Below are 27,755 nucleotides of genomic sequence, written 5' to 3' on the forward strand. Positions count from 1 at the left end.
AAGAAAAAAAAACAAGAATGAACAACCAAAGCTTCTTCATGTTTTACTACAGAGGTATTTCCAATGTATTATTAGTTGATATGCAATTTGTAAACTGCTACATCATACCCTACACGTACAAAATGATTTTACAAAAATGCCCTAAAACCTAGTAGATAAAATGTGTTCTCTGCTGAGCTGGGACTGGAAGGGGTGCCTGGGCAGGGGACACTGGACGCAGGGCCACAGCCACCGCCGCCCTCTGCCTGGTGGGGTCCTTCTGCCACCTCTTCAGCCCCAAGTTCACAGCATCTTGATTCTTCACCTTTCTCTCCTCTTCTTCAGCCTTCCTCTCACGTGGGACCCGCCTCTTCACAGACAACCACGCAGGATAAATGAGTAACAGAAACTTATCTTCAACCCTTTCCCCCTGGGACGAGAAGAATTCTGATTCTCTGGGACATTCAACATCTTATTTCCCATGGCCTTTTTCATTCCAGAAAATATGTATCACTTCAAACAGAAATAAATCTTCTCCAATCAGAGTTCTCAAGTAGCCTTCATGGTATCTTTTGAGCGGTCCTTTCATACTTAGTCCCAAGTTATCTCCAATACCATAGTTAACCTTCATGATCAAAACAACTAAGAAAGCTGTCTTCTACAATTGTTTTACATTCCACATCACCAGGAACTCTGCTAAGAAAATACCAAAGAGGGAAAATCAGCTCCAAGATCGGCCACAACAAGTTCTTAACGTGTGCTATTAGGGGAAGTCTCTAGATTACTGCAATCAAATATTCAGTCCCTCCAAATGTCACCAGAAGAGCCAGGTCATGGATCAGACCAGAAATCCACTGTGATGTTGACATATAAAGGATTGTAATTCACAGAGAGTAATTTATAACCACAGCTGCTCAACCCATCTGTTCTCCAGACACGTGACACCTGATGTAAGAGATTCATCCTAAAGACAAAAAGAACAAACATGAATGATAAGAATTGAACATCTATTTCCATTGCTTTCTGCCTTGCCATAACGTTTGGCAAAGGTATCTCTCTAAATTATTGCACCTGCTGGGCTTCCTACTGTAAAAGAAGTTAATTTTTCTCATCGAAGGTTACAGACACCAACAACAGCCATGTGTTCCCGTGGAAGACCCCATAGAAGACCCTGAGAACCAATGATGAGAACAATCCTGCAAGCGATATGCCCCTGGTCTATAGGACAGAAGAATGTACGATGATACACGTCATCCTCCGCTGACAGGCCCTTGGATAAGCTTCAGGGAATCTATGAATCCTCAGTCATAGCCCCCAAAAGAATTGGTTTACCTGACAGGATTCCTTGGCGAAAGAGTTAATTTCTGGGGCAGAAACACAAGATGAACCTAAAACAGTTCATCACACCAGAGCAAAGGGAAAGAAGCTCTCAAAACAACCAGAGCTATGTCAAAGGATTCAGGAACAGCTAGGAAAAGATAATGTTTGCCAAAGACAATCCGAGCATCAGAAAGAATATTAACTACATTCAGAAGGATGTAGGTAGCATATACTCATCATTTTGAAATGATAAACCAATGCAATTTTTTCCCTTTATTCCACGATGTGAAAATTCTATCAGACAAATGACCTGGCTTGTTCAAATAACTTACAATGGGGAAAAAAAGGAAGGGGGAACCTACAAATTAAAAGTAATTTCACAGAGATCATTCAAATGTAATGTGCTGATCTTGTCTAGAATTCTGACCTGAATAAACCAACTGTTTAAAAAAATTTTTAAGCATTTATGAGATAATCAGGGAAATCTGAACATTAATTGGACATCTGATAACAGTAAAGAAGTACTGCTAATTTTATTTTAGGTATGATAATGGTGGCTCCCTAGGTGGCACAGGGGTAAAGAATCCACCTCCCAAAGCAGGAGACATGGGTTCAATCCCTGGATCGAGAAGATCTCCTGGAGTAGGAAATGGCAACCCAGTCCAGTGTTCTTGCCAGGAAAATCCCAAGGACACAGGAGCCTGGTGGGCTGCAGTCCATGGGGTCGCAAAGCTGCTGCTGCTGCTAAGTCACTGCAGTCGTGTCCGACTCTGGGACCCCATAGACGGCAGCCCACCAGGCTCCCCCATCCTTGGGATTCTCCAGGCAAGAACATTGGAGTGGGCTGCCACTTCCTTCTCCAATGCATGAAAGGGAAAAGTGAAAGTGAAGTCGCTCTGTAGTGTCCAACTCCTAGCGACTTACCGTCCTATATTCACCTCATTGCCTTGGTCTCTCTTGTGGAAGATCATAGTATATTTACCCACTTCAGGCAGTGGCCGGGTTATTTTCATTCTATGAAGTTCAACCCTGAAAAAAAAACAGAGGTGTTTAAAGAAAAATTCTATTCCACTTATCTGCCACTAGGTACTTAAGAAAAAAATCACTTGCAAAAAGGTATATACATGTGCCCATAGAAAGTTATGACCAACCTAGACAGCATATTAAAAAGCAGAGACATTACTTTTCCAACAAAGGTCCATCTAGTCAAGGCTATAGTTTTTTCAGTAGTCATGTATGGATGTGAGAATTGGACTGTGAAGAAAGCTGAGTGCTGAGGAATTGATGCTTTTGAACTGTGGTGTTGGAGAAGACTCTTAAGAGTCCCTTGGACTGCAAGGAGATCCAACCAGTCCATCCTAAAGATCAGTCCTGGGTGTTCATTGGAAGGACTGATGCTGAAGCTGAAACTCCAATACTTTGGCCCCCTCATGCGAAGAGTTGACTCACTGGAAAAGACTCTGATGCTGGGAGGGATTGGGGGCAGGAGGAGAAGGGGATGACAGAGGATGAGATGGCTGGATGGCATCACCGACTTGATGGACACAAGTTTGGGTAAACTCCAGGAGTTGGTGATGGACAAGGAGGCCTAGTGTGCTGCTATTCATGGGGTCACAAAGAGTCGCACATGACCGAGCAACTGAACTGAACTGATACATATATCTTGATTCTTTTGGTATTTGAAAAAAAGAATTTTCTTATGTTGAACCTCAGGCAATAAATCCATATAAGAATCACACTTAACATTTACTAATGAGGTGCAAAGATGTATCAATACACAGTTTGTTGGTTCCCAAAAATAGCTGAGAAAATACATCTTTAAAAGGCCAAGTCTCTCAGGATCCCTAATTGACTTAGTGTTTTCTTCTTTAGGGAAAGTACAACTGCTAAATGTCACAAACCTAGATCCAAATCTAGACTTTATTATTTACAACCTTGGGGAAATCAGTTCATTATTCCAGGCCTGGGTTTCCTCAACTGTAAAATAGCAATGGGACACACAGTTGATCTGACAGGCTCAAATAAGACAGTCCATGGGGAAGATCCTTTGCAAAATGTAATGTACTCTACAAGCATAAAGAGGGTGGTGCCTGTTGCACAGGTGAGCAAATAAGTAGTAAAGAAATTTCCACAAAATCTTTATGCTCAGTTCAGTTGGTTTATTCATAGCATTAGTAAAGAACCACTCTGGAGGCTACGATGTTGAAAGCAAACTTGGGGGCTCCCTTTTATACTGAAGCCAAAGAGCAGCAGGAAAAAGAGTGAAGATCCATCACCAACGTAAAATTCTACTAACCATCCCATCTGGGAAGTAAAGAGGAGCTGGGGAATGTGATGGATACGGTGACTGAGCCCTTGCTATTCCTGCCCTGCAATCTAGCAGGCATCTTCTGTCCACTTCATAGGGCACGGCCACACAGGCTGCTGATGGGCTGGGCCGTGAAGTACGCCGCCCATCACTACAGACATTCCTAGGCAGCCTTTGGTCAGAGAGATCCATTCCGTCCTGCCAAAAACACTGCAGAGACTCTCAGCCTAGACTTGGGAACAAGACCAACCTGGAGCCATGACTTCCTCATGCTGAAGCAATGGAAAGGCAAAAGAAAATTGCTGGAAGCCACACATCCATTAATTCAGAACCCCAGCTGAGAGGTTTTCTTTCTAAAAGGCAACAACAGGAGGATTGGGCGGTGGTGGGGGCGGGGGCGGGGGTGGGGGGGGGGGGGGGGGTCGGGTGGCGGTGCGGTCTCCTAACAGAAAGACCTTGTTAATACAAGTCTGAATATACTGGCCCCAGGCTCTTGAAAAAAATTACTTAATTCTGGGAGTTAGGGATGCCCATAACTATCTGGCCACGAAACCCAAGTTCAGGAAAAGGGGCTGAGAGAGGAGACCAGGCATATTCCTTGTGAATCCTCCAGAGTGGGAAAGAGTTCAAGAGAATCTGAGGTCATGCCAGCAGCTCCGGGTTATGCCAGCAACTGCTCCCACAGAGCATAGGAGAGGGCATCCTGGTTTGCTCCAGAGTGTGTGACTGGCACTCCCTGCTGTGCACAACCCTGGAACAGCCAGTGTCACCTGGGGTCTGAGAGAAGGCAGAGGCTTAGAACAGACCTCTGGCCACTTTCCTCGGATTGTAGCTTTACAGACACTCTAGTCTAGGGCTTCCCGTTCACTGGTGAGACCCTATCTCAGTAGCTAGGACCTGCTGCCAAGTCCAGAGACACCTCCGTCAACACTCCTGGACTGCAGACATCCATGAGCCAGAACTGGACCACCCAGTTCTGAACTGCAAAGAGCAATTTGGGCCACCTTGTTCACCCCCCTCCCCACCCTCTGCCACCCTTCTAGGACAAGTTCAAGCCTCATGACCTTCTGGCCTGGCATCCACAGGAACCACACACAACTACGGCTAGCAGACCCCGTGAAGGGGACCTGTCTCTGTTGTTCACCTGAGTCTGAGGTCATCGTCTTCGCCTCCCCATCCCCAGTAGTTGTTAGAGAATCCATTCACCTTGAAAAATTGCTCTCGACTTAGGGCAGTAACACCCCCAAAATATCCACTGTAACGTAACCTGAAAGAGAGGAGAGAGAAGGTAAGAAGGGTACACAGAGGCCTTTTGTTCTCGACAGCTGCTCCAGACTTCACAGGGCGGGCGTATTCCTGCAACACTCTGAAGACTGTGCTCTCTAACCCGTCCACTCCTGCTCCAGAGCCACCTCCCCACACTCCTGGCCCTCCAACCTCTGTCCAGACAGGCTCGCTAAGCAAGGTGCCACCCACCTTTGGTTGTTTATGGTTGTGTGCAGAGGTCTACACAAGGTACCTGTACATGTACATGATAACATCAGACCTGGATGACAGAATTCATCTCACGTGTAAATCCAGTAAATAGCTGTGTGCCAAATAGTTGTGGGTTAAGAAGAAATCTAAGGCTGGGTCCAGGTTAGGCATTAAATTTTGCAAAGGACAGGGAAGCCTGGCATGCTACAGTCCACGGGGTTGCAAAGAGTCAGACATGACCGACAACAACAACAGCAACATGAGTGAACAACAACAAAATGGTTTTTCACTTTTACTTTTTTTAGGGAGTGGGGTGGAGGGCAAGAGACAGGACCTGAGCACACTTTGTATGCAAACTCCACTTTTAAGCAAATCTCCATCTCAGAGCCTGTCTCCCGGAGAACCCGACATACCTTAATAACCCCAAGGGCTCCAGCATGGGCAACTAAGTAGATGATAATGCCTGTCACAAAAACAGGGTATACACACCAATATTTAGGTTTTGAGAAGGAGACAAATTATGGTTTGGATATGCTGAATTTGAGGTACTTGTGGGGCTTCTGCCAGTGGGAAAAAGGATACAGGGTCCAGGTTCAATACAGAAGAGTAGTTACAGAGGTAGCTTCGGAAATAAGCTGTCAAGAGGTGGTACCTGAGGGCCCGAGAGTAGCAAAAGTTGCCTGAAGACAATGCAGTAAGTGAAGAGAGAAGAAGAGGGTGGAGCTATGGGGAAACCAACAAGGAAAAGGGAAGGACAGAGGCACTGGCCAGAGAGCACGTCCCACTCACTTAGGACTAACGCAAATTTGAGAAATAGAGACATCCTTAGAACACAGTAACCACTTAGAAACGCAAAGGAAGGCAGCTTAACCACTTGGATGTTACCGAATAAGAGAATGTGAATATATGGAGGATTTCTTACTTTAATTAATGTCAAAGTATTCCAGAACCAGTGAAATATTTCTGCTTTTCCAGATAAGAAGGCAAACCAAAAGGAAAGATCAGTCACCACGTAGACCAAGCAGTCCCCAATCTTTTTGGCACCAGGGACCAGTTTCATGGAAGACAATTTTTCCACGGACAGTGCAGGGGGTGAGGGGAGGATGGTATGGGGATGATTCAAGTGCATTACATTTACTGCGCACTTTATTACTAATTATTATTACATCAGCTCCACCTCAGATCATTAGAGATTAGATCCCAGTGGTTAGGGACCCCTGATGTCGACACTTGCCACCTAACAGATGAAGTCCCAAAAGTTAATTTGTAGTTCAGCTCTTTGTTTCTATGCTCTGAGTACAGATGGGGTGCACCCTGCTTAACCCACAATGGAAACAGATTTACTTGTATACCCCCAACCTAAAACAAACAAAAAGAACAAAGTACTCAGAAGACAGGTGTTACTGACCAAGACATTGACTACAGTGGTTTGTTGCCTTGTGACTGGACACTGTTTGGCTGGGAAGGGATTCCTAAACTACAAAAGACCAGCAGCTTCATCAGGACCCTCAGTAGAATCACTGCTCAGGCATAACCTGCAGAGCACCAACAAGGGGTCACCAGGAGGGAACAGCACTGATGGCCTGGAGTCATCTGTTAAGTAACTATTACCCACTGGGTGCAAAGCAGCTGGCTCAACACTGGAATAAGTGGGCCCAGCCTCACGCACGGTTGACAGTCCAGCAAGAGAGGTGACTGTTCTCGGGGTTCTGAGGAAGGAGACGACAACATCAGGGCAAGTGGGCCTGGAAGGATTCAGAGAGGTAGAAATATAGGGGGAACTCCTGGTAGTCAGGGGCTTCCCTGGTGGCTCAGATGGTAAAGAATCTGCCTGCAATGCGGGAGACCGGGTTCAATCCCTGGGTCGGGAAAATCCGCTGAAGAAGGGAATGGCTACCCACTCCCATATTCCTGCCTGAAGAATTCCATGGACAGAAGAGCCTGGTGGGCTACAGGTCACAGGATCACAAAGAGTCAGACACGACTGAGTGACTGACACCTGGCGACCCAAGCTCCATTAGGAAAAGCAGAGAGGGAGAAAGTACAGGCTGTCTGAGGAGAACCTAGAGGACTGTTCAGCTGCAGGAGGAGACCAGCCAGAAACAGAGGTTCAAGAATTATCAGTTTCTCAGTTGCCTCTTAGGTGCCGAATATCTACATGTTTATTGTTCATTGCTCCTGGTTTTTCTTCTTACCTAGAAAAGCATAAAATATTTGATTGGCCCAGAGACAGCTTTACTTATTTTTAAAGGCTCAAGGGTGGGGAAGATGCAGTCATAAAATAACAGTAGCGTCCTTGGAGAAAGCAGGAAGGTATCGAAGGAATTCTTGGCAACAAAATGTCCCATGGCCTAGAAGAGATCTTTACACTGACACAATCACAGGGAGAAACAAGATTTATTTCTATCTTCACAGACACTGAGATAGTTGAAACAGGTTACTTAAACTTCTTCCCTCTGCATGTGTCTAAAGTGAAAACATTTCTCGCGCTTCTCTTTGTACTCAACGGGCAGCTGTGACAATACTGTGCTGATTTAAGCTCTGTGGTGCAGGGACACACAGTTACCAGCAGGGGGCAGACACTTTAGCTGCCTGCAACTGAAGGCACCTGTCAGCAACTAGAGAGATTCTGCCCAAAGGAGGAAAGGCAAGAAGTAAGAGGGATGCAGACAACTCCTGTATTACCTATGCAAGCCTCCCTGGACCACAGGAGACGAGGCCATGTACATGACACATACAGCAAAACTGGAAAATATAAATGACAAACCAGGATCGGAGGAAAACTTAAATCAGAAAATTAGCATAGGAAACACATTAGAACTCTGATCTGCAAAGAAGACTCTTTCAGCTTCTACAAGGTCATAGATTTGGCTCCCAGCTTCTTGCATCCAGATCAAAAGAGGAAACACATTCAACCACATGATTTACATTAGGAAAACTGTCAGTTATTCAAGGAAGACAAAGACTGCCAGATATCTAGTTATAAAAGAAACATTTGGCCAATTACCATAGCGAGTTAAAACAGCAAGATGCATAAGGGGCTGTTTTTAGACTGTGTGGCATCTGATAAAACCCATGATCATCATATCGAAGTTATACTCTAGATCGGTTCCAAGCAGGAAAGCCCAAGAGCTCATTTCCTTATGGTCCAGCTTAAAGCAGAGATAAACTCTAGAATCCTAACAAAAGGGCTGTCCTTGAAATAATCCAGCGTATCCATACTCCAAAAACAAACAAAAGAACAATCCTGTGTGACTATAATTTCTCACCACAGTGTTTAGAAAGACTGGGCAACGGGAAGTTATCATCCATGTCAAGTGTCTGAAGTACAGTATTTATTCTGTATTGTAGAGAGTGACATCTTACTACCAGTAAGTGAGCAGATAATTGCCATGCTTCTGAAAATACCAAGGTACCCGGACATGATATACTGCTTTCTTCAGTGCAGAGGTGGCTCAGAGACCAGACACCAAAACCTCCAGAAAATGATCAAGTTTCCCAAAAGAAAAAATCCTGGGATTCTCTTCCAGACCTTCCCGTGTCCTCTTGCCCCACTGTCTCTGGAGCCTGGAGGCCAGAGTGGGCCTCTGCCCTCATCTTCTCCCCTCCTGCCTGGCTCCATCCCACACACCAAAAGCCAGCTGAACTGAGCTTTCTCCTATCATCCTGTGGCTCCATCCTGCACACCAAAGGCCAGCTGAACTCTCCTGTCATTCTCCGGTTCTAACCACGTGTCAGCAGCACTCTGATACCTTCTACAGGAACTCCAAATGCCTTACCAGACTGAATAAGGCCTGCCTAACCTGGCCCCTGCCTACTCTCATCTCTAGCCTCTCCTCCTTCCACCATTCCAGACATTCATTCTCCAGCACTAATGAGCCACCCGCCTTTCCTCCAAACCTGTGCCACATTCTCTCTTGCTTCCATGTCCTGGAGCTCTGCTGGGAAGCTCCCATTGATTCCACAACATAAAGGTGCCACGTTTCCTGAACAACAGCTTTAAACCCTTCCCTGCTGCTGCTGCTGCTGCTGCTAAGTCGCTTCAGTCGTGTCCGACTCTGTGCAACCCCATAGACAGCAGCCCACTAGGCTCCCCCGTCCCTGGGATTCTCCAGGCAAGAACACTGGAGTGGGTTGCCATTTCCTTCTCCAATGCATGGAAGTGGAAAGGGAAAGTGAAGTCGCTCAGTTGTGTCCGACCCTTAGCGACCTCATGGACTAGGTGTTTCTTAACGACAGTGCGTTCTCATCCACTGTAGTTTATTCTAGGTGTTTGTTTATATCCCACCCTTTACACAGGGACTGGATTTACAGTCTATCAGTTCAGTTCAGTCACCCAGTCATGTCCCACACTTTGAGACTCCATGGACTGCAGCACACCAGGCTTCCCTATCCATCACCAACTCCCAGAGTTTACTCAAGCTCATGTCCATCGAGTCAGTGATGCCATCCAACCATCTCATCCTCTGTCTGTACAGTCTTACCTGAGGCAAAAATTCCCTGCAGTCAGTATTACTCCTGGAAAACTCTTAAAACAGTCCAAAGTGAGAAACCTACATACTAAGAACAACGTGGAAACAAAGACCAAGGGAGGTGTCAGCAGAGTGTGCTCACTTCCTGGAGTAGACCCTGGTGGGACTTCCCTTACTATTTACAGCTCTCTCTTCCTCTGCCTCACCACTCCCACACTCTCCCCATCATTAACAAGCGCTCCTAGTTGAATCTGCACAAGAGAAGTACAAAGCTGACAGCTCCACTCTAGACGCCCGTCTCCCCACACACACCAGGAAGCACTGTGAGGGCAGGCACTCTCCCTTCTTCCGACTGGTCTCCTGGCCCCAGCATAGTAAGCACCCCATATATGAGCACATTTGACAGGAAGGGCCTGGGGAAGGCTGACAGGTAAGTGTGCCACATATGAGTGAACATGCAGCTTCACTTTTGGAAAAGCTTCCTGCTCACTATTTCCTCTCGGTTGTTTTCAAGAGAAACTTATTAATAAACTAGGACTGAAAAGCACCTATGCCTCTCCTGAGGGAAGGGGTGGGGTGAGGAATGGGAGCAGAAATGATGGTGCCTAGCTCTTCCCACAGTGGTTTTAAGAGAAAGGGACTTGTCCTGGGTGTCCCGGCTGCCGGACAGACCGCTCGATGGACACACCCCTCCCAGGCTCCCCCTGGACTCTATAAGATGCCACAGTCTGGAAAGAGACATCACAGTCTCACAAAAGAGGCCTAAAAGCTGACCTGGAGGCTCCCTCTCTTTGCCTCCTAGAGACAAAAGTCAGGGACAGATGGATAAGTTACTGTAGCCCTACTCAGTGTGGGAGCGCTTAGCAAAGTTTCACCAGGTGGGCCCTGCAGGCAAGTCTGGCCACCATGTGCAATGTTCAGATTATTTTCCCTCTCCTGTTCTCTCCCCCTTTATCTTTGTGATCTTCTGCCAAGGCGTTTGTAGGACTTTTTCCTAATAAGAAAAAAAAAAAAAATCTAATTTCTCTAATTCCTGTTTTAAACTTTGAAAGAGCTGTCATGGACCATTCTTCCTATTTCTCATTTTCTGCAGACACTCCCAGACACTATGTCTCCACAGCTTTGATGACAACAGGCCAGGCATCCTGACCCCAGCCAGCCGTGAGCAGAGCCACCTTACCTGTACCCCGTGCTGTTCCTGCCAACCACCAGATGCCTGGGCTGATCCTCACACCTGTAAAGGTTCAAATCATTCTCAGGCACCAGGTCCACATCGTGGAATATGAAGCAGTCCCAAATTTCATCCTTGAGAGCTTCTAGATAGCCCACATTCAGGAGTTTGGCGCGATTAAACTTCTTACTTCCAGCCTGTAGATATGGAAATCACAACTTGAAAGGCTCCTAAGACAAGATTTCACACTGTGTCCCTCTTCATTTCACTTGCAGGAGTGGGTATTGTTCTCTAACACACAAGAATATACACACGACATGAAAATCTGACAACAGCAGATTGAATTAACAATAACAGACCCTTTGTGTTTTTCTTTATGCTACATACATACTTATATTCCATAACTAAAAGCACCTTAAAATGAAAGACTGTTGTTTGTTTAATGGGTTTAGTTTCAGTTTTGCAGGAAAAAAGATTAGTTGAGATCAGTTGTACAATAATATGAATATACTTAACACTACTGAACTGTACAATAAAAATGGTTAAGATGGTATATTTTATGTGTGTTTTATAACAATTTTTTTAAAACATAGTTTTTTAAAGTTTTTACTAATAAAGAAACTCAAAAAGCCTTTAAACATACCTTTATTTATTCCATGTAAAACTAAAAAGCCTTTCTTATACACTAGTCATGACAAGTAGTATCACAGCTTCACTGTTCAACTCTCAGCTAATCCCAATCATACCCGATGTAACAGATCTACACTAAGCTCCCCCAAAATATAGCTGGCCAGAAAGGATCAAAAAATCTTAACCTAGGGACTTCTCTGCTGATCTGATGGTTAAAACTCTGAGCTTCCACTGCAGGAGGGTTGGGTTCAATCCCTGGTTAGGGAATTAAGATCCCACATGCTGCACCGTGAGGTCCACAAAAATAAAGGAAAAGAACTCTTGATCTATAAATAGAGAGGTTTACTGCTAATATTCCTAAGCTACTTAAAAATCTCATGGAATCATTGTGAAAGAATCCTGTTTTAACAGTTAATGGCAGATGCTAATCCTTGCAGTGGCCTGACAGAGGGGATTCATTACCAAGTAAGAAAAGAACATCAATCAACCAGTAACATAATCAAAGCCATAGTATTAAAAAAAATTTTACACTAGTAATTTTTTCATGGCTATTTGAATCAAATTCCTTAAGAATAGATTCCAGTTCAGTAAACGGTTTATCATAACAAAAGTACAGGAAATTCTCAAAACTCACCACAGTACTTCCCTGAAAAGAATAACATAAAGCAGACATTTTTCGACTCATAAAAATATTATATGCTGGGGACTGCTGTCTTGAGTAAGAACTCTGAATGACTAACAGTGTTAAAAACAAAAATAATGACAAACCAGTATAACAGTTAATTTTTCAAATCCTCACAAAATGGGCATAAATGTAATATATATATATATATATATGCACATCAATTTCTAAAAGCCCCTGTTTATTACAATGTATATACTGTAGAATAACATCTTCTGATCTATCAAAGGTTTTCCTAAGACAAATGTTACCAGTTATAACTGATATTAGGCATGTAGTTAATTATTTTCCTTGTATTCAATGGAGGAAGAAATGGCAACCCACTCCAGTATTCTTACTTGGAAAATTCCAGGGACAGAGGAGCCTGGTGGGCTACAGTCCGTGGGGTCACAAAGAGTCAGACACAACTGAGCACCTGCCTTCATAGCATTTGTAAGGATTTGAGGGGGAATTATTTGGATGGCCCAGGAAAATTTTGAAAAGATAGCCATAAAAAAGATATTTAAGTTGATGTCTTATTTTTCTTTCAATATATGTTAAAACCAAATAGAGGCATCATAAATCATCTGCTTCATTTAGAGCAAAACTCTTCAAAAGCAGTCTACACTTATACTTACTGTGTTCCTACTAACTCATGCTTCTGGAAGTCACAAAACTGAATCAAAAAAGTGAAAACGAAACATAATGCTTTATGTAATAGATAGTGGCAAAGTTAAAGGCAGAAAGGTAGAGAGAGTTATAGAATTCCATGGTGATTAGCGCACAGCAGTCGACTCCTCTGTCTAGATCCCCATCAAAGAGCCAAGCTTAATAATAAAGCACGGTTCCAACCTCTCACCATGTAATGAAGAGCAAACGCAGAAGGCAATGTAAGGTCAAGACCAGGGGAATATCTCAGGGCAGTCATTGGCTAACATGGAAGAGCTCACAAAAGAAAACAGGCTTCCTCCAGAGGTTCACTGAAGAGCCAGTAAAATTGCCCAGCACTTATCCCATTATTCCAAACTCTGGGACAAGAAACTCCTTTACTCCTTTCAAGGACAAATGAGTTCAGAGACCTCACCTTTGATGATGGTTAGACGCTCTTTTACCCAAGACAGACAAAGAATCGCAAAGAGAGGGGAGTCTGGAGGGCAGAGGCCTCGTCCACCCCCGCAGACTCACCTGGTGGATGACGTAGATGCCATAGTCCAGCTGCTGCCTCTGCAGGAAGGGGTGAAGGTGCTCCAGCAGGTACAGCAGGTGCTTCTCCCTGTGCCGGTGAGGGATGAGGATGGCAACCCGCTGCAAAGCCCTGCACTCCTCAGGGCGATACCGGCCTCTGTGCACCTTGGGGTTCTTTGCCTGGACCTCCTCCAGAGTGAGATCTGGCTTGAACACGAGCTTGGTCTGGCCTTCTACAATAAACACAGGACACAGGAACTAACAAGGGCAAGCTTATCACGTGTTGACGGGTTTGCAGGAGCTAGTACATGCCACACACTTTGAACACTGCCTGGCACACCATGAGCACTATTGTAAAGCCTCCTTTGGTCACGAAATATAACCACAGAACCACAGAATCTATGACTCAGGTTATTGGCTGCAAAAAAAAAAAGCAAATGACATACAAAAGTAGTCCCCTGCGGCAGAGTAACCAGTTCTGGTTCTATGATTCATCCGCACTAGGAAATATACTCTGTCCTGATGACCCTGGTGAAGAGCAGAGATCAGGGGCAGACTAAATAACTTCAAATTTGCTCTAATCTCTTTTCCTTCTCAAAATTCCAAAGGGGGAAAATAAAAATAACAGGAAGCCTCACCCATGGAATGAATGAATACATGAATGAATAAATAAATCCAACTTTTTGGTTGTCATTAAAAAACAATTCCAAAGGAGGGTGAAGTCTCCTAAAACTCAAGGGCATTCCAGGACTCCCCTGGTGGTCTGGTGGTTAAGAGTCCACTCACCAATGCAGGGGTTTGATAACTAGATTAGGAAGATTCCACAGAGGCGACTAAGCCCGGAGGCTACAACTACGGAAGCCCGTGCACCCACAGCCCATGTTCTGCAACCAGAGAAGCATCACAATGAGAAGCCCTCACACTGCAACTGGAGAGTAGGTCCCCGCTTGCTGCAAGTAGAGGAAGCCTGCATGCAGCAACAAAGACACAGAACAGCCAAAAATGATTTTTTAAAACCTGAAAGCATTCCGTGGAATCAAGCTCATGGACAAGACCCTTTTCCCTAAAGTCCTTCCCTAAGCTCTTGAGAGCTATCCTAACTCCCTGAAGGTAAAACAGTGAAAGGAAACAGAAACTAGCCTCCCTCCCTAACTCAACAATCACAGGTATGGGCAACACCTTAAGAACCCTCCCATTGTTTCACAAGGCAGATATCCCCAATGGGGCATTTGCTCAGCAAGTCTGGACACAGCCTGCCTGGATGAAACCCAAGACCGTTCAGGGTAACCAATCTCACACAAAGCTTTAAAGATACAGCTGAAGCCACGGACCCTCCCCTCAGCTCTGAAAGAACAGGAAATACCAACTGGTAAGGGAGGAGGCAGAGCTCTGGTTAGGGAACAGAGCCACACATTTCAACACTCCTCGTATCCTGGTCAGGCTATAAAATCTCAAGATGCTTGCAAGCGCACTATCCTCTTCTGAGCAGAGCAGTCGCCTGCTTTTCCTGTGTGTTTCACTGTGCCTCGCTCCGTGTGACCATCCTCTACGCGGGCCGTGGCTGCTTAAACCAGGCTCTAGTGTCTGTGACATGGCCAAACGACAATAGCAGCAAGAGCAGGTGACTGCTTCCAGCCACCTAGAGAAAATAACTGACCTGCAAGACCCTTTTCAGAAGGGTTTGCACATGAGACAGGGTCAGCAGGCAGTAACGTCCTAGAAACTAACAGTAAGAAAAGCAGTTATAAGGAAAAGCAAGCTGCCAGAGCTGCTGGGAGATGACGGGATGGATGGCCGCTGCGATGTTTTCCTACGTGGCCTGTTCATAAGTCCCATCATCTGGGCTAACTGGACCCTGTCTCAGTTCCTGGCCCCTGAGAGAACACCAAGCAAGAGGTTCGAAGAAAACCAGTCCCCCTGCTCTCTCTCATAGCCACAGCTTTCAATGTGCCTAATCTTGAGTACCTGGTTCCACTGGCTCCAGCACTCTCCCTTAGCGCCCCCGTGATATGCTCTCAAGTTCTGTCCCTCCCTGGGTCACTCACGGTCTATCCTGAGTCACGGCTACTGCCTCACCCTCTGGGTCCATACACAGGACTATGCCACTGCCCATCTGTTCCCATGAATGTGTTTGTTGCTTAAGTATGTTGAGAGGATTTTGAACAAGGGGCATGATGCAGTCAGATCTGTGTTTCAACAACTCATTTTCCCATCTCAACGTGTGAGCAGAATGATCTCCCTCAAACAATCAGGGAAAATGTTTTGGCTTTTCCATGACTGAGTAAAGGGAAGCAGCATGCCAGTAGGAGCACAGTATGAGTCTGCAAGCCACTCAAGAAAAGGCTCTACTGGTTTCGCGTAACTAAGTGCAAGAAGCGTCTGAAGAGTCCGGAGACTGGCCCCCGGAGTGCTAAGTGGGTGGATGCAGAGAGCCACCTCTGGAAAACCAGGGAGGAGCTCTGAACGTCACAGAGCTAGAAAGGATCGGCCTGCCTTCATCCTGACTGCACAGGCTCCTGGGAAAGAAAGTCAAACATGAGGCAATACACTGACCACATAAGAACAGAAACAACGGCAAGCACGCAGGGAGCCTGAGATTAACTCTGCGACAGTCCCAGAAAACTTTCCACACATCTGATGACCAAACACGAATCTGCCAGACCCACATGGGTTGAGGAAAGGCCTTCTGGGAAGACACTCCGACGATTATCTGGAGAACTACAAGGCCTTCAATGTTCTAGAGAGGTCTGATAAAACCTTTGTGGGTTAGACAGAATGTTGCTGTGGAGTTCTTCCTAATTAATGTGCTTCCTAAGACCAACTTACTGTTCATTTAAAGTGAAAGGCAAGGCATTAGAGGAGAATCAACACATACAACATATTTAAGAAATAAACTAAGACAACACTGAAAAAGTACTATCTTGTCCCTTGACTCCATACTTAGGGCCAAGGGGATGCTAACAGATGTGCCATGAGTGGAAGCTTGGATGTGCTGGCATTTCTCCACCCATGTTGTGTAGATGCCAGGAGAATATGTCCAGGTTAGCCTGCTGATCCGGGAGGATAAGAAACACACGGAGCATAGGGCAACTGACCCCCAGCTCATCACACGTGCCTACTGACATGCCTGCTGAGACTTCTGTGGCTGGATGATCAAACTGGGGATGTTCATATAATAAATGTAATATGTCCACAATATGAATACAGCTCGCAAACAACGATGAGCCACAGAAGCCAGATGTAAAAGAGTACATAGTGTATGTACTCTATGGAGCACATACTGTGTTTCCAATCACCTACAGTTTCGAAACAAGGAAAAACCTAAAGGCTGGTGTTATAAACTTGGAGTAAGGGTAGTGACTGAAAGAAGTATGGGAGCTTCTGGGGTTCTGGGAAGACTCCATCTTAATTTTTGCCCTGGTTCCACAGGTATGTTCATTTTGTGAATCTTGAATGTACACTTCTGCTTTTTGTACTTTTCTGTACATTTGTTGTATTTAAATAAAAAGTGTATGTACTACTTGTAAAAAAGGAAAAGCAAATACTTACTGAGGTGTGGAGACACAGAAGGGCAATTGTCAAGTCTTGCTTTTTCCACAAATGCTTCATCCGTCACAGTTCCTTTCTTCCCTAAAACGACACCCTTGCTCAAACTAGCAACAAGATCCTTTGCTTTAGGAACCTCTTGAATAGCACCCACAAAGTAGTTACTGGTGGCCCACCCAACCACTGTCAGGCATAAGGTAAAAAGCAACAGCAATCGGAATTTGTAGGAAAGGTGGAAAGTCACGTTGAAGTTCATGTCTTTGATTATGTGAGCAATAGGTATCTCTTGGCCTCCAATGCAGGCAGGAAGCTTCAAGTTCAGCTATTCCAGTCTGCAAACTCGATGACAACTGTGCAATGCCTGCTTTTGTTTGGGCGTTCTGCTCCAACAATCCCTGAAATGCAATCACAAAGACATGCTGTTTCAGATGGAAATCCTAACCTGGGATAATACTCACCAGCACACACTGAAAACCTGTCCCCAACCAATCTTGACTATAACAGTAATGGGAGTTCTCCAGTGAGAGCTTAAAGATCAGAAAAACAGAGATTTTGGAGATAGAAGGTTCCAGCTGTCAATCACTCCAGACGTCACACAGGTGGAGAAGGTAAAGGAGAGCCGATCATTGCCTCCTCAGTTCTGAGGTGGCACAGCCCCAAGTTCAAAGGTTTTCCAGTTATAAATGTTAAAGCCACAATAAGGCACAGCACACACCCCAACAGGTGGGGAAGAGGGCAGAGGACACAAAAGGATGCAAGAATCTGCAAGAATAACAGACTACAGCAGAGTGTTTCATATCTGGGGTTTGGGTTCAGACAGAAAGTATGAAACCTCACACCCATCACTTCACTGGGCCTTGGTCTCCTTACCTGTAAAATGGGGATAAAAACTGTACCTTCCTAGAGAGGTTATTGAGGGACTGGATGACCTAACACATTAATACAAAGAGTGTTAGCCCACCTCCTTTCGCACAGTGCATGCAGACATGCGCGGTCGCTTCAGTCGCATCCAACTCTTTGCGACCCCAGGCTCCTCCGTTCATTGGATTCTCCAGGCAAGAACACTGGAGTGGGTAGGCATGCCCTCCTCCAGGGGGTCTTCCCGACTCAGGGCTCATACCCGCATCTCTCACATCTCCTGCACTGGCCGGCGGGCTCTGCATCGCTGGTGCCGCCTGAAGCACCCACCAAGTGGTGACTGTCACTGCTGTGTTTTTGTTGTTTTTTTTTTAATTTTACGTAACGACTCTAGACTAGGGATAGCCTACAGGCTGACCACTGGGCTGCCAGAATCCCCAGTGTGCTGCGCTGCATTTCCGTCAGGAATGAAACTGCCATCCTCATTTCATACTTCAGTTGCATGTACTAGGATAGCATGAGAGATGGCTATGCTCTTAGCAACTAACAAAAATGCAGTTTCTGAGGCCACATAGTTGAGGGCCCTCCCTGGACCATGGTAACTACACTAAGGTGATGAAAGCTACGTGGCAAGGCCCCACATCTTCTCTGTATCACCAAAACCACGTCTCTTCTCAAATTCTAAATGTGTCATCGTAAGAGTGTGGAAAATGCTAAAGCCAGGATGCTGATAATCTCCACTAGCAAACATACCCTCAATTAAATGGAGAGAATAGAGACCAAACTATATTCACTGCCTAAATAACACAAAAACATGTACGATTAAATCCTAATAAAAAGAAAAATAGAAAACAAAGTCTATCTGTGCATATGATTACCACTAAAATGATAGAAATAAGAAAACTCTAGGAAGAAATAGAACCAAAAGCTAGCAATGATTCTATTAGAAATATGGGATTAGCCAAGGGTGTTTTTTTTTTTTCCTTTTTTCCTTCATTTTTGGAAAAGTATAACACACTTCTGTCTTTTTGTAATGAAAACAAATTTGATTCTTTAAATGAGATGTGGGAATGTGGTAATTTATTGTGAAAAATAAATCAACCCTAGCAACTCTCAAGACAGCTTCATACTTACTAAAGGGTAGTATCCCAAAATTTTAGCCTAGATGAGTTTGAGGGAAACCTCAGAAGCATTCTTCTCTAGACACAATGTTATAAATGGAGGTTAGGTTCCTGGATCAAACCACAAAAGAGAAGATCTGACCCAGGAAGCAATTAAACAGTATGGCCTGTGCTTAGGGTCTTGTGAAGGCATCACAAGTAAATGCTGAAGGCAGTAATAACTCCTTAGAAGATTAATCGTTAAAAAGAGGAGTGATTCACTTGTGCATTTATTCTGTGCCGTGTACTAGGAGTTCAATCACTTTTATTAACTTACTTCTCAGCTTTGTGAGTTTAGAATTACTAGTCTCCTCAGTCTATAGAGGAGAAAACAAAAGTTTAGAGATTATAGAACTTGCCAGAAACCACACAACTATTAATAGTAAGTGGCGGAGCTGGGGTGTGAGCCCAGTGTTCAGCTCCAAAGCCTAGACTTCAGTCACATCCTCCACGTAGACATTGCTATCTCTTTCCTGCTCTTTGTACCTGGGTGTGCCCAGCACAAACCCTTGAAATATGCAGCTTTCTACCTCTCTGCTCCTGTCCCTGTCTTTGGGACTGTCTTTGATATGGTTTCCTGGAGGTCTGTTTCCTTCACTCCAGGTAACAGTAAGTCTGCAGGTTCCTGGAGCCAGACTGTGTCACAGACTTAACTGCAGGAGGCTTGAATGCTAGGACTGGCAATCGTTTTTGATAAAATCTCAGTCTTGGAAAACTTAGGGAACATTGGTTTTCTAAGAGCTGCTATGCTTATAGAGGAACATATTTGAGCAGAGATCTGCCCAGGCTGCTTATCAGCTAAGTGATCGAAGGCAAATACTCCTACCGAATTTCCATTTCCTCAGCTGCAAAACAATAATGAAAAATCAACTTATCTTACAACACTGCTGTAAGAACTGAATGAGATGATGCATCCTAGCACATTCTCACAGACAAATAAATAGTTATTGCCTCTGATTACCAATGTGATTCACACTCAAATTTTATCAGAATGCTAACCAAGAAAATGTTATCTCTGGAATTACATATTGAAATCCATATTGAATCATTTCATTTTCTATTTCTCTATTATTTCCTATTTTCTTTCAATGAGTATATTCTACTTTTATAATTTTTTTTAAAAAAATGATTTTTTTAAAGAAAGCTCTTTTTAGGGCAAGTCATTCCTGGTTGGTGTTTGGGGAAATGTCATCAGATTGGAGTTACCTGTAAAAATATTTAAATAAAGGAGAGTCCCTGAACTCTCCCTAAAATGAGTTTTCTCTTTTAATTAAGGCTATCTTAAAGTGACAGGAGGATCATAGTTATAGAGAACAAATTCAGGTAATGTGAAAGAAGTTATTTTTGGGCAAGTCTCACCACCTTTTTCCTTCTTAGGTCTGCCCTAGAGTTAGCTCAAAATGACGATGTTCTCATAATTTTGCTGTTTCTCCTCTCAATTTAACCAGTCTTTTCTGAGCACCTGCTATTTTCAGGCACAGTGCTAGGCACCAAAGGAATTAAGATATAGTCCTTGTACTCAGAGTTTATTTCCAACTCTTCCTTAGATTTTAATGTCTGCAATTCATTTTCAAATATGCCACCCCAACCCTGAAAATGGGGAAACAGATTAAATAAGACTGGCAAAATATTGAAAAGTATTGAGTAAGGCGACAGGTACCTGAGAGTTTCATTTTCTTTTTCACCCTACTTTTTTGAAGGCTTGGAATTTTCCATTAAAAAAAAAAAAATCTAGCACAGAAGACAAGCTATAACAAAGGGCAAATCAGCATAAATGCTAAGTATCATTATCATTATCATTCTTAGAGAATCTCTACATGCACACATTTTTATAGCACCATGGGAGACCAGGGGAAGACACCAAGTGTCACTCCATAAATACTCACTAAGCGCTTAGGCACCCAGGGAGAGGGGCGTGGTTTTCATTCAGCAGCCAAGAACACTAAAATCAGCATTCCAGTGTCTCTAAATCCATCTGGTAATCCTGCACACACAAGATGTCTAGAGTGCGCAAAATGTGGCACCAGGCACATGGTCCTACCCCTTCAAGCTTCTCTGGGATAGCACCAATGGAAAGGCCAATATTTTGTTACTCCTTTTACTCCTGCGGAGTTCCTCAGAGCAGACTATTTGCATACATATTGTCCTACTTTCCACGGAATTAAAGCTCCTTTACCATATTTAAGCATATTGAAAAGCAGAGACATTACTTTGCCAACAAAGGTCCGTCTAGTCAAGGCTATGGTTTTTCCAGTGGTCATGTATGGATGTGAGAGTTGGACTGTGAAGAAAACTGAGTGCTGAAGAATTGATGCTTTGGAACTATGGTGTTGGAGAAGACTCTTGAGAGTCCCTTGGACTGCAAGGAGATCCAACCAGTCCATTCTAATGGAGATCAGCCCTGGGTGTTCTTTGGAAGGAATGATGCTAAAGCTGAAACTCCAGTACTCTGGCCACCTCATGCGAAGAGTTGACTCATTGGAAAAGTCTCTGATGCTGGGAGAGATTGGGGGCAGGAGGAGAAGGGGATGACAGAGGATAAGATGGCTGGATGGCATCACTGATTCGATGGACGTGAGTTTGAGTGAACTCCAGGAGTTGGTGATGGACAAGGAGGCCTGGCGTGCTGCGATTCATGGGGTCGAAAAGATTCGGACGCGACTGAGCAACTGAACTGAACTGAACTGAACCTGGGTTTTCAGTGATCATTGCCCAGACCCTAAACAAGCAATGGTTCTGTGAAAATTAATGAAGAGAAACCTAACTGAAGTGGAATTGGGAGGCCAGAAGGGGAGATACAGATCACATCAATACAGACTTCTTGCAACTCTGGCAGGAAGTGTTGCCTACTTTCCTACCACTAGCAGGAGGAGGAAGCTTTTCTCCTAGTCTGGCAACACCTCATGAGAGACTGTCACAACTATCAAAACTGAGCCAATGAAAAGCCACCATACTTCAAACTCCCAGTTTCGTCCAATGGACTTCATTTTTTTTCCCCAATAACAGCCCCTCCCAATTTCCCCTTCTCCTCTATAAAAGAGTTTCCTTTGCTTTGCTTTATCAGACTTGCATGTGGTTTGACACAGCTGCATGTTCCAAATTGCAATTCTTTACTGCTCCTGAATAAACCCATTTTGCTTGTAAAGTAACTGGCTGTTTTATTGGCAAGGGAAGGATAGAAATGATAACAGCCATTTACATGTACAGGTCATTTAAACTCAGACTAAGCTCCTAATGGCCAAAACTGGAAGCATCTGAGCAAGAAAATAACGATATCATTGTATTTTAACCCACAGAATAAAATGAATATCCATTAGTCCATACTGATACAAATGATCAAATAAATAAATGGGAAAAGGCAGCTCTTTCTTACAATAAACAATTAATGAAGAAGCAGGAAATGGGGCGGGGGGGAATCACCATTAGGCAAACATCACCGTAAATAATTGTGGCAGACAAGATCCTCCAATTGGTGCTAAAATTAGTAGGTAAAAATTTGAGGATAAACAGAGTTTATGTAGTCTCAAAGTATCTCTGCTCAAATAATATAGTCAAAGCTGTGGTTTTTCCAGTAGTCATTGACGGATGTGAGAGTTGGACCATAAACAAGGCTGAACACCGAAGAACTGATGCTTTCGAACTGTGATGCTAGAGAAGATTCTTAAAAGTACCTTGGGCTGCAAGGAGATCAAACCAATCAATCCTAAAGGAAATCAACCCTGAATATTCATTGGCAGGACTGATGCTGAAGCTCCAATACTTTGGCCACCTGATGGGAAGAGCCAACTCATTGGAAAAGACCCTGATGCTGAGAAAGACTGGGGGCAGGAGAAGGGGATGACAGAAGATGAGATGGTTGGGTGGTATCACCGACTCAATGGGCATGAGTTCAAGCAAGCTCCAGGGGATAGTGAAGGACAGGGAAGCCTGGCATGCTGCAGTCCATGGGGTCGCAAAGAGTCAGACAAGACTGAGTAACTAAAAAACAAACAACAAAGGGAAAAAGTAACTTTACAGTGAAGAAACCTAGCAGACATCACCTTAACTAGTGATCAAAGTTAACATCATCAGTGATAAGCCCTATCAACCTCATGAATCAGTGATGAATTGCACTCTACCAAATAACTAATCAGCACTTTTCTACAAAATACCTTCATTCTACAAAACAACTGGTACTCTTCAAAAGGGTCAAGATAATGAAGAATAAGGCAAAACGGAGGAATTACTTAGACTGAAGGAGATAAGGGGAAATAACTAAATGCAAGACAGGACCCTTGACAGCATATGGAAACAGAAAAAAATTCATTGGCAGGAAAACTGATGAAATTCAAATAAAGTCTATAGTTAACAGTATTGGTAACTGAACAATGGTTATATAAAGGGCCAATATAGGGGAAGTTGAGTGAATTTTCTGTATAGTATTTGCAACTTTTCTCGAAGTCTGAAATTAATTACAACTAAAGCTAAAAAGTCAAAGGCTGTGTATAATTCAAGTCAACATACAGCAGTAAGGTTAACTTAATTCTCAAGGAGAAATCACTATTTCTTTGTATTCCTAGTGCCTCATACTGGCCTGACACATAATAGGTGCTAAATTTGGTAAATAATGAATGACTTTCTAGGATACACTGGTTGAAATACATAAGGACACACAATTTATCCCCAACTACTACTAAAATAAATGTGACATAGTATAAAAGGAGAAAAAATAAAGATTAACAAAGAAGGGGGAAAGTTAACTGGGCATAAAATTCTATTTAGGGAAGATTTTTAAAACTGAAAAAGGCTCACCCCGCTCCTAGCTCCCTTTGGTTTACTAACACCAATGCTTTTCTAAGGGTAGAGGCCCTATCTCTAAAAAAGGACACTTTCTTTTAGTCATGCCCACCACCTTTTGCTCCTCTAACCACTGACTTTTCAAAAGCAGTAGTCTCTTTTCTGACTCTAGGAGGAGATGCTGTTTAGCCTGCCACTTCCTCCCTGATCCCACGGAGCACATCAGAGCCGTGTCCCTGCCTCCTGGGCAAGAGGGGCCTGATGGTCAGGCATCACCTGTTCTACAAGGGTTGGCATGAAACAGTCAGCAAACAGGAAATAAATTCAACTGGGAAAGGACTGAAATTGTTTCATTTAGTCTATGTTATGCAGCATGAAAGAAAAGAATTTCCAATGGGGGATTTTAATGGAGGCTCACTGTGTATTTGTGTGTCAGTCTCAGTTATCCCAGAGAATGCTACAGTGGGGTCAGCTGAAGTTCCCTTTCTGCCATTATTAGAAGCACATCAATGAAAGGCTGAAGAAGGTCTGAGGTAATGGAAAAAACAAGGGTTTTGAAGCCACGAAAGCTAATTCAAATCTGGTTACCAGATGCATGAAAGGTGCTGGGCAAGTGACCTAAAGCTGAGTCTGTTTTGCCATTTATTTTAAAAACATTTTTCAAAGTGTGATTTCAAGAGTGCCTGTATCAAATGCAGAGGGAAATATGTTAAGATTGCAGATTCCTGGGCCCTGCTCCAGAGCTAATAGATTAGAACACCTGGGCCTGGGACTCAGGAAAATGAATTTTTAACAAGCTCCCCAGGTGATTCTTATACGCATTAAAGTTTGAGAACCGATGAAATAAGAGATTGGACCTGTAATGCAGTAGATCTTCAGAAACATTCCATTTTCCTTCTGGTGAGGCAAAGCAGTAAGAAGATATGTGAAAAGATGTTTAAAATGCATTTGAATAGCTTTCGACTCTATTGTTTAGAAAATTATTCTAAGAAATAATCAGACAGGTAAACCAGGATACTCAAACCAACATTACATAAAACCACCAAAAATTCAAAAGAATCAAAATGTTAACAATAGGGACAACAGACACACAGAGATTGCTCGGTAGTGTCCAACTCTTTGCGACCCCACAGACTGTCGCCCATTAGGCTCCTCTGTCCATGGGATTCTCCAGGCAAGAATACTAGAAAGTGACAGTGAAGTCGCTCAGTTGTGTCCGACTCTGCAACCCCATGGACTATCAGGCTCCTCCGTCCATGGGATTTTCCAAGCAAGAATACTAAAGTGGCCTGCCATTTCCTTTTCCAGGGAATCTTATCAACCCAGGGATAAAACCTGGGTCTCCAGCACTGCAGGCTAATTCTTTACCATCTGAGCCACCAGGGAAGCTGATTGAATTAATTACAATACCTACATATGATGGCACACATGCTTTCCTTAAAATGGCACTACACAGGAAACTACTCATGATAGCTCAGAGAAAAAAAAAAAAAAACAGAACATAAAAATGTATGTAGAATACAGTCCACATTATGCTATGTATGTGTGGTATACATGCCTTTTATATATAAAATGCCAGGAAGAATCACTGGTGACTGTCTCTTAATAATAGATTAATATTATTTATTAATAATAGAGAAATATTATTTCTTCACAATCTACTTTTTAAAAAATAGGGTTATAATCAGAAACGAAGTTTTTTTTTCTGATGACTATATAATTTTCCTTTAAAATATATTAAAATTTAGAGACAACACACAGACAGGGATTATAATTTACCTAAGTTTAGTAGCAATTTCGGAGAAGGCAACGGCACCCCACTCCAGTACTCTTGCCTGGAAAATCCCACGGACGGAAGAGCCTGGTAGGCTGCAGTTCATGGGGTCGCTAAGAGTTGGACACGACTGAGCGACTTCACCTTCACTTTTCACTTTCACGCATTGGAGGAAATGGCAACCCACTCTAGTGTTCTTGCCTGGAGAATCCCAGGAACAGGGGAGCCTGGTGGGCTGCCATCTATGGGGTCGCACAGAGTCGGACACAACGGAAGCAACTTAGCAGCAGCAATTTATTAACATAACTGGTAAGGAAATCTGTTCCAAAGAGGCCTCAATGAACCCAAATCTTAAAAAACTTCAGAAGGGGTCAATAACTTCCCATGCCAGAGAACTCTGTGGTCTCTTTCTGAAATTCCTATTCCTAGGCTCCAGCCCCAAGAGATCTTTATTGCCAAGGCCCAAGGTGGGATCAGGTGATCAATATTTTGGGTTTGAGAAACCATTGTTCATCGATGGCTTTTTTTTTAAAAAAAAAGAGAAGAAAACCACCACTGACTTGCTTTGAATGTTTCCACTTTGAATTAAAGATCTTCAAAGAAACAGTTCTCAGGTCTTGCATGCATTTCTGGAAAAAACACACATTATTAACAGCTCAGTTTAAACTAGATACCAAAAGCTTATTCTATCAAGTGGCACCTAAAATATACTAAGAGTTAGTTTTATTGCCCCCTGCAACATTGTGTAGTCAAACAGTTCAGTACTGCTCTTTAACAGATGTTTTGAATCAGATTAAAAATGCACACTGAAGGGAAGCAAGATATGCCACACCAAAATAGGCCACTTTGACATACTGATTATTTTGAATTAAAGTTACTTAACAGCCAGTGTAAGGACACTTTACCCTTTTTTCTTCCCCTAAAGGCAGAAATATATCCCATGTGAAAGGTGCCTTTTCTATACCAGGAGGGCACCAGGATCAGGTATTCTTATCAGAGATAAGAATGCAAGGTGGAGAGCTCAGTACAACAAACCTTAATACTTTTTCATTAATTTACTACCCCAAACCCAAACTTCTTTGTCTTATCAATTCCTCAAATATGCGGTGTTTCTTTGTCTAAAGGATATAAAGCCTGCCTGCTTTGGTTACTTCTTTGAGCCTCATATTTTTAAAGGATCCCACTGGCATGAAATTAAATTTGGTTTTCTCCTATTAATTTGTTATATGTTAATCCAATTTAATTATCAGTCTAGCCAAAGAACCTAGAAGGGAGCAAGAAGAAAAGTTTTTCTCCCCTACAACACAAACAGGCACGTGAAAATTTTGCACTTTCATAGGGTTTAAAGTCCAACCCGACTCTAGAAGATAAAATTCCAAAAGGAAAACTATGGTCCTATTAAGCATTATCTCCTTCCCCAGAATGATATTCCAGCCCTCCAGCCCCCCTGTTCAGCCCGGGTGCCTAGGACAGCCCTCTGCCCCTCTTTTTAAGCCCACTTTCTCAGCCTGGACCCTGAATCTTAGTCATCTCTATCCTAGATTCCTTGACTTTCTCGCATCCTCAATGTTATTTTTCTTTTTTAACAGAAATTTAGAAATTAAACAAACAACACTCCCAACCTTCAAAGGACTGTGTTCTTCCTGCTCCCTTTCATCACCCAACCGCTGTGCCCCCGGCCGCCTCCACGTCTTCATCGTTCACCCACTCTTGAACACCATGCAACCCGGCACACACCCACGCTATTGATAACTGCTCTCCCGAGGCCACCAACCCAAAGGCCTTTCCTCAGTCCCCATCCTCATGGGCTTTGGATCAACAGACAGTGATGGACACAGAGCCAGCCTAAGCGTAGAGAGCTGGTACACTTTACCATCCTGCCGATCCTCACCACTCGCCGGCCCCTCCCTGCAGGCCACAGGCTGGGATCAGCGGGTGGGTTTCCCAGCAGAAACCCTGGGGAAAGAGAGCTCCAAGGAGTCAGGGACAACTGCACGCTGATGCTCCCCGCACGGAGAGAGGTGCTGGTGGCGACCCCGGAACCGTGACGCGGGGCCTCGGGGGATGACCCCTGGCATCCTACCTGGCAGCACCTCGCCTGGCCATCCCTCCGGCAGCAGAGGGAGCGCCGCAGTGGTGCCCTCACTTGAGCTGGTGCCTCCCGCCGGGCTCGGCCTCCGCAGGCCCCCTGCCCGGCCCCGCCGCCCGGGAGGAGGCAGGACGGCCCTCCGAGGCCCGGCCCGCGCGCGCCCAGCCGCAACCCGGGGACCGACCCGCCCGGCCGCCCAGCAGTGCCCACACGGCGTCCCGGGCACCGGCGGAGCGGAGGCCCCACGAACTCACCCCAGACGCCGCGGCGACGAGGACCGCCCGGAGAAACGGGAGACGCGGAGCAGCTGCCGTGGGGACCGCCCAGCAGCTGCCGTGGGGACCGCCCCC

At 44.2% G+C, this 27,755-nt stretch overlaps 1 protein-coding gene across 5 annotated transcripts; it reads right to left on the reverse strand.

Moving 5' to 3' along the window:
* Positions 1-18: 18 nt before the first annotated feature.
* On the reverse strand, positions 19-27,755 carry B4GALT4 (beta-1,4-galactosyltransferase 4). Of its 5 annotated transcripts, none has more exons than XM_060404339.1 (9): positions 27,660-27,755; positions 25,877-25,945; positions 24,400-24,439; positions 16,752-17,143; positions 13,203-13,435; positions 10,736-10,923; positions 4,752-4,874; positions 2,224-2,328; positions 19-943 (listed from the first exon to the last, which is right to left on the reverse strand). In XM_060404339.1, exons 4-9 carry the CDS (start codon positions 17,002-17,004, stop codon positions 811-813), a joined length of 1,035 nt encoding a protein of 344 aa, XP_060260322.1. In that variant the 5' UTR covers positions 17,005-17,143; positions 24,400-24,439; positions 25,877-25,945; positions 27,660-27,755; the 3' UTR covers positions 19-810. The 5 variants fall into 5 exon arrangements, with proteins under 5 accessions (XP_060260322.1, XP_060260326.1, XP_027836019.1 ...); XM_060404343.1 differs by having other exon boundaries at positions 27,400-27,696; XM_027980218.3 differs by lacking the exon at positions 24,400-24,439.

Source organism: Ovis aries, chromosome 1 (genome assembly GCF_016772045.2).
Source record: "Ovis aries strain OAR_USU_Benz2616 breed Rambouillet chromosome 1, ARS-UI_Ramb_v3.0, whole genome shotgun sequence".
Lineage (NCBI taxonomy): Eukaryota > Metazoa > Chordata > Mammalia > Artiodactyla > Bovidae > Ovis > Ovis aries.